Source organism: Callionymus lyra, chromosome 1 (assembly GCF_982586985.1).
Source record: "Callionymus lyra chromosome 1, fCalLyr1.hap1.1, whole genome shotgun sequence".
In the NCBI taxonomy this organism is placed as follows: Eukaryota; Metazoa; Chordata; class Actinopteri; order Syngnathiformes; family Callionymidae; genus Callionymus; species Callionymus lyra.
In genome coordinates, this window is record NC_141818.1 from 3,363,981 (window position 1) to 3,371,505 (window position 7,525).

General features: G+C 42.6%; 1 protein-coding gene across 1 annotated transcript; it reads right to left on the minus strand.

Annotated features, from left to right (window-relative positions):
- Positions 1-1,548: 1,548 nt before the first annotated feature.
- On the minus strand, positions 1,549-7,100 carry lipg (lipase, endothelial). Its single transcript, XM_087788130.1, has 10 exons — positions 6,882-7,100; positions 5,443-5,633; positions 5,061-5,240; positions 4,872-4,983; positions 4,574-4,792; positions 4,246-4,488; positions 4,004-4,124; positions 3,220-3,447; positions 3,037-3,141; positions 1,549-2,232 (listed from the first exon to the last, which is right to left on the minus strand). The coding sequence occupies exons 1-10, from the start codon at positions 6,961-6,963 to the stop codon at positions 2,220-2,222; spliced, it is 1,494 nt and encodes a 497-aa protein (XP_087644256.1). The 5' UTR covers positions 6,964-7,100; the 3' UTR covers positions 1,549-2,219.
- Between the last annotated feature and the right edge of the window lie 425 nt (positions 7,101-7,525).

Sequence of the window (7,525 nt, forward strand, 5' to 3'; positions counted from 1 at the left end):
AAGCCTTCGTTTTCCCGAGCGAAACAAAAGATGAAAAATAAATGTACAAACCAGGATTTTAACTGGAAGATCTCACCATTTTGAACAGGCAAACACAACAGTCGCCTCCAGAAAACACAGTGCATCAGTAGAATAGGTTTGTTTTCTCACATCAACACTAAGATAATAACGTTATTTTTCAGAAAATTCGACTTGATGCTTTAGGCTTTAATCCGTTCGTACCGTTGGTTGAGTTACACAAAGATGCTCGGTTGTTCAGATCGGAGCGCTCGGGCAGGATGTAGCATGTTCGTGTTCAGTCGTCGGAGAAGGAAGATTCCATCCGACAGACAGGATGTTACTTTTTGAATCATCAAAGGAAGATTTAAAAAAAAAAAGAAAGAGCCTGAAACGGTGTGTGGATCAGCCATTGACGAGTTCATTCATCAACTACACGTTCATCAGCCAGACTTTAAATATGTGTCAATCACCACCTGGTTCTCTGCTGCAACTGATGAATGTTGGGAACATTTAGCAGCGATTATTTTCTCTAAGTGGATACTTTTTTTACCTCAGGGTTCGAAGAATGATCGACATTTGTTAACGTTCAACTAAATTGTTGATTTTTGTGTCTATTGTATCATCAGTGTCTGTTCGTACAAAACTCTATTTTCATTTAAATATTAATATTAGAAAATGATCTTAAGCCCCGCCCACTGAAAACAAGTTGATTTCCTGGAGATGTCACCGTGCGTCATCAATCCCGGAAGTCTCCACCTCCAAGGGACTTGTTGTATAAACATAGCGGGCGTGATTACAGCTGGTTGGAGGAGGAGTGAAGCCATTAGTACGTCATAATGGATTCCGCTCTCGTAACCTCTCGTTCGCCCGGATTTCAGAGCAAGTTTTAGTAAAGTAATACGATAAAAACATGGTCATGATGATGGACTGATATGAGGGTGCATCTTGTAGAAAAAGACTTCGACATTTGAAACATGCGAGTCAGTCAGGAGAGTAGGGTTTTTACTTTAGTTGACCTTCAAGAAAATATTGACGATATTGACTTGTATTTTTTCCATTGATCAATAGAACAAGCATGAAATTATATACAAAAGACATCACCGCCCAGAGTTATCCAAGCAAATTAAGGGAGGAGTTCTAACCAGTTTTCCATTATATATAACAGCAATAATAAAATTTATTTTTGACACCGTTTTAAGGCGTTGGCTTGTCACAAAAAATTACTTTCGGGGCCAGATTTGACCCACAAACTTAATGTTTGTTTTATGGCGTCAAATGCTACAAAGGAGACAGAACTTTACTTTTTACGTGAGTCACGCATAAATAAATGTATTAATTAGTGTGCAAAAACGATCCCAATATCAACTTTTTAAATTGGGTTTTCTACTTAGCTAAAAAGAAACACGCTCAGCGAGGCATGGCATTGACGCTGTTGTGCTTTTTTATATGGAACTATATTGGCCCTAAGAGTCTAAACATTATCTCTGCGATAATATGGACCACAATAATCATTTCTGCTGAAGGTTTAGACAACGAGCGACACAGTAGTTACTACAAATAACATGGTCATTTATTTAATCTTCCAAATACATAATGTCGTATTTACATATGTACAAAAAAAAAAAACGCACACAAATCCCAAAGAAAGCAGCTACACAAATGCACGGGAACAACAAAAGTGTGCAATGAGATCAGGCGTCTCCTTCAGGTATACAGTGTATCAGTAATCTCACTCAGCAGAAAAACAAAAGGCACACTCGCCACGCAACCATGTCGCACACAAACACAGACACACACGCAAAGTACTGCATTTTGGTGAAACCCACGCAACCGCTTCTTTATGGGATGTGCTCTGATAAATAGCATTGGTCTTGCAGTGCTTCCACTTTTTCTTTTTTTTTTTATAAATAAAAACAAATACTTTAAAAAACACAGTACGACGACTACAACAGTTCACTTGCATGACTCGAAAATAACATTTGCTCTCCTGCAGATGATCCGGGCACTCAATGTTGACTCACTGGAGAGTCCAAAGTGTCCAGAAAGAACCCCCTCCCCCCGCCGCCCTCCGCCCCCTCAAACAACCCCTCGTCCGTCTGTGCCGCTGATCCGTCCGTCTCCTTTCAAAAAGTGCTTTGATAACGAAAAGACTCGGCTTCTCTCTTTTTGCATGTTGGGTCCCCATGGTCATTTTTTTTTCAAACAGATGGAGGGGCCGGTCACGCGAGTAATCTGAGGAGAGAGGAAAGAAAAAAAAAAAATCAGTTGAAGTGTCGCGTCACGTTTAAATATTTAAACAGAAAATTATTCTTATCTAATCCTGCGAGCGACCTACAACCCCCTCCTGAGTCATCGGTGTTTGAGTTGTGGCCATTTAAAGTTTAATTTTGTGCCATTCGATAAGGCAGAGATGGGAAAAAGTGTGGCCCATTGACTGTATTTATGCAGCCAAACTAAATATTAAACTGATTCAAAATGAAATTTACGATGTAAAAAAAAAAGGGTTTTACACATTTATCATTATAACAATAGTTTTAAAAACATTTTCTTTTAGTTTTTTTTTTATTTTGCAAGTATTTAATGTCAACAAAAACCCCATAGCTCTTTTCCACCCCTTAAGATTTAAATATATGCATCATTAATGATTAAAAATATATAACTTTTATATATAAAATACTTCTATAACATGCTCTACCTTTTCTTAATGTTATAAAAACAATTATAAATCCTTGTTACTCATGTTTTTTTGTTTCTTATCCATCACATTATTGTTGCTCATCATTTTAGAAAAGTCATAACCAGGACCCGAAAAAAAATGCAAATTCAATTACCAAGAACTAAATTAAGGCAACATTTAGTAGAGTATGGTGTTAAGATGGATGAGGAGGATTAACTTGGTCAAAAGAAGAAATGGAATCATCTTAATAGCCATTACTTTATCCATTACATTAGTGAAGATAACTAAAATGTCACTCTTCCCCTTCATCTTTAGATGGAACACCATTCCAACATCTACTCGTGTGATTCGTTCCTCACCTTTTTCTCGGCTTCACCTCCCATCCGTCGCGACATTTGACGTAATCTATCGAGTCGCCCGGAGAGATTTCCGTTTTCGACGGGTCAACGGCGCAGAAGGTGAGCCTGTGGCGAGAAGTAAAAAAGTTAGACTTTGGGGGAAAAAAACCCTAAATTCAAGATGGAGGCGATTCTCCTCCTTACTTCTGCTGCGTCTCTCCGGCCTTCACGCGGATCCGTCGGACCTCCAGGACGGGTTTGGGGGGCTTGGGGCTCCACGTCCACAGGCTCTTCTTCAGGCTTCTCCACATGGAGTTCCAGGTCTCGCTGTCTCCCTCCCACGTCAGGCGGATTTTCAGCAGCTCACCGATGTCTTCTTCCGTGAACGCCAGGAAGGTGTTGGTCATGTTCAGGTTGACGGACTCGTCTTGGCTGAGGAGGAGGAGGAAGAAGACGACGACATGTCAGTTAAGATGTAAATAACAAGTTTGTGTTAAGCTTTAAGAAACATCTTAAGACAGTTTTTATTTGTTTAGGCTTTTCCTTGATTTTCTGGAACTCCTGTTGTGTTCTCATTGTTATCTTGACCTTTAAAGTATGTACTTTATTGAGTATATGTTTGATTGTTTAAGCGCTTTGTGACCCTGGTCTGGAAAAGCGCTATACAAATAAAAAAATACTTATCTCCCTTTTTACACCCTTTCATATACAGTTTATTTAAGTAGCATTCTTTATAAACATCAGCTAACCTTATTTTAGTTAAAGCAGCGTAGCTCTACTTGCCCTTCCTTGTGAAATCTTACTATGAAACTATCATTTGGATCAATAAAATCACTGTGTTGTATAAGACCAGGAGGTAAATCAAAAGTCCATGTAACTGGTGAAAAAGGTTTTACCATCAAAATAAGTTTTTTTTGCTTTCTTTCGTTAAATAAGCGACTATACATTTAAATCGTACACAAATCAACAAGAAGCTCGTAATACTCACACGTCGACAAACATTTTTTCCGAATCGTTATGAGCGCCGAACAACTGGACGTAGAAGAAGGGATCGGACTCGTCGGCCTGCTTCCTGTTGAACACGTGCATCTTCATCTGGTAGTGGTATCCTGAAAATAGCAAAGTTCACCTTAGAGACGACGGCCTTGAAAGCGGCGGCGGCGGCTTATGACCAACACGCAGATAAGAAAAAACCGCTGAACCGGTTTGAACCAGGAGAGGGGAACTCACCACCGAAGGGAGTGACGGCGCCGGTCTTCAGGTACATCTTGGTGTTGCGCCTCTTCCGAACCCTCCTGGCGTTGTAGCCGATGTTGTTGCAGCGGTTCTTGCGACAGCTGAGGCAGATGCCCTTCTTGAAGCGAGTGGGGTCCGTGCACTGGTAGGCGAAGCTCATGTGGTCCTTGTTCATCAGGGAGTCCACGAACAGGTACACGGCCCGCTCGTGCTCGCACTGCATCACCTCCATGAAATCTGGAGCGAAAACAGAAACCGTTACGGGACGGAACGATGAAGCTGAGTCTTAATTTTTTTAAACGAATATCATGGGTCTACTCACTTCCTGCCAACGCCAAGACGTCGCCCAGCTGACACCCGGGCTGTACGTCCCCGCCGTTGGGGTAGATGTCGATATCCCCGATGGGCTCTTTGATGCCGATGCTGACGCCCAGGGCTTCGCGGGTGTACGTGTGCAGGACGTCCACGAAGTCGGCGTCGTCCGGAGACAAACGTTTCTTCTCGTCCACGCCCTCGAACATGGGACCGGCGGGGTCAAGACCTGATGAGGGAAGGGAATGTAGATGAGGGGGTCCAGCAAGAGTTGAGAGGCCTTTCGTCCGGATTCCTAGTGAACTTACCGGTGATTCTGCCGATGGTTCCTCGTACGAACGTCCCGGCGTATCCGGCCACATGAGCTCCCAAGCTGTAGCCGATCAAGTGGACGTTGGCGAGAGGCAGACGTAGCTCGTCCTGAGGAAGGGATTCGGGTAGAAATTGAGTCCCTTGAACCATCGACATTCATAGTCAAAGTAGACCGTCGTTCTCACCTGAAGCCAGTCCAGCAAGTTGGCGATATCCTGGCCCACGTTGTGCGTGTGGTTGACGGCGTCGGGGTACAGCTGCAGGGCCAGCGGGATCCAGTCCACCACCACCACGTTGGCCTCGCTCTCGCGCTCCATCACGGCCGACACCAGCTTGTTCATCCATCGCTCGAACATCCCGCTCACCTGAGGAGGAAAAATAAATAAATCAGGAAGGTCTTAGCCTTTTCGTCTGAACCGCAGTAACCTCTTGACACGGCCTTTTCCGTCGCCCACGTGAAACATTCCGGCGATCAAAGCGCTCACACAACAGGTCCGCTTACACAACAGTCACCCCGCCCCCCCCCCTCAACCCCCCCTCGAGGATCACGTTTCCCAGTCTACGCACCGTCCAGCCGTGGATGATGAAGATGGTCTTCGCCGTGGCGTTGAAGCCACACTCCTCCAGACACTCCTTCTTCCCCGTCTGAAGGTAGCATCCCTCCTGCTCCATGTCCAGACTCTTCCTCATGTTGTACTTGACCGGAGCATTGGGATGCTTTATCTCCGCCGACAGTTCATCGAAGTCGCCGTCTGCACCTGAGACATAAAAAAGTCATTAAACATCATGGACGTCTGCAATTAATTGAGACTTTCTGTTCCGTTTAAGGACCTTAACTTAAGTATCCATTTACCATCAAAGACTTAAGAAAAGTAAACAAGTAAACATAAGAAATAAATTGTGTTTATCAATGTAGATATATATTCATACAATAAAATGAGCCTATTAAGCTTAAATATATAAGTTTTTAAGCTTGATGGCCCCTCACTACACCCAATATGATAAATGTGGCCCCTGAGGGGCTTTAAACTTCACTTCTACCCTTGTATCACATTGTAAAATATATTTTAAAGTAATCTTAATGGATTAGAGGGAGAATTATTGGATCCTACTTTACAAAAAGACATCTTTGGAAAGGTCTTAATGGTTATATCATAAAGCAAAATCTGCGTCATTTCATCATTTATTTTGAAAACCCACTTTAGTCTTGTTAATGTAATACATATTGCAGTGTATATATTGTAATACACCAGGTTATGAACATAAAATAAGGTCATTTCTGTCATCCCACATCGCAAGGTGTGGCCAAGAAAAACCCTCCAAACCCGCATCCGACATCACATCTGCTGCTCAAATAATGATTGAGTGCTTGAGGTGAAACGCGCAGGCGCAGAGCCAAAAAATGTCACCAACACCCCTTTCTCTCCTTCTCTCCCTCTCTCTCTTCTTCTCTCCTTTTATTCCATCCCTTCACAGCTGCACCCTCGTACAATCACCTCGAACCCAAGTGGCACAACAAAAGAAAACACACACACACACACACGTTTTTTTTTTACGCACGTCTAAACCCGCAAAAAAAAAAAAACCCAGGACACGCTCGATTAAAATGAAATTAAAAGACGTTTATTTGAGAAAAAAATGTTTTTCATTGTCAAAAAAAAAGTGCGATTGTGTGAAGGCTCAGCGCCGACGGAACCGGTTTGGCGCACCGGGGGCGCGCACGCTGGATAGAAACGTCATTTATAGACGAGAATAAACTCAATTGCCTTTGGAAATAAAACCCGGGGATGACTTCAGATGGATTATGTGGTGAAATAAAGCAGCCAGATGGTCTTTCCAAATAGTTCAGACGTGGCGTTCACGGACTGCAAAAAAAAAAAGGGACACGTCTGCGAATTCAACTACCCCTTGTTCACGCCAATAACGTCAAGTTGGTGAATTAAAACGTCAAAAACGTGTGTCTTTCATTCAAGATTTGTGTTTAAAAATGTGTTTTTTTCCCTCACCTTTAAGAACAGCGTTTTCCGCGAGCGCAGCTGTGACAAGCGAGAGAAGCAAAATCCACAGAGACCTCGCTTTAATATTCATCTCAGTCACAGAGAGAGACGAATAAAAAAATAGCTTTTTCCTTCAAATCGATCGCTTTAAGATCCAGACGCGTCTCTGTGAGATGGTTTTTATGAGCTCGAGCTCCTGCCCTGCGAGTCGCTCCAGAAATGAATGAAGTCGCGTCAAGTGTCTCATTATGAGTTTTAAATAGTTTCTCCTTTCGAGTCATCTGATCATCGGCTGATATCCCCGCCCGCTGATTGGTCAAGCCCCCGTTTGTTTACGTCGGGGGGGCGTGGCCACGGCGGAGGAAGTCGTAGTAAGGGAGTCACACGTTGCCGAGGTCAAAACTTTTCTCTGGATTCTCTGGTGACGGAAGCAGCTTCCTAAAAAAAAGAAAAGAAAAAAAGAAAACAATGCCTGTGTGTACATAAGTCATAAATGTGATTACATTTAAATTTACGAGAAGAATAACAAAACAGACCTTTTGATTTTGTTGACAATATTTACAAATAAATAAATACTCAATATTCTACATTTAAAAACATGTTTTTACTCATTTTTTCCGTACATTTTTTAAACCCTTTGCCTGCTGGAAAAG

What these genes read in the sequence shown, in the direction of transcription:
- lipg (XM_087788130.1), bottom strand. Translation starts at nt 6,963, where the DNA reads ATGAATATTAAAGCGAGGTCTCTGTGGATTTTGCTTCTCTCGCTTGTC. An exon ending in GGAAAACGCTGTTCTTAAAG is followed by an intron (nt 5,634 to 6,881) that starts GTGAGGGAAAAA and finishes TTTATGTCTCAG; the next exon opens with GTGCAGACGGCGACTTCGAT. An exon ending in GCCGGAGAGACGCAGCAGAA is followed by an intron (nt 3,142 to 3,219) that starts GTAAGGAGGAGA and finishes TTCTCGCCACAG; the next exon opens with GCTCACCTTCTGCGCCGTTG.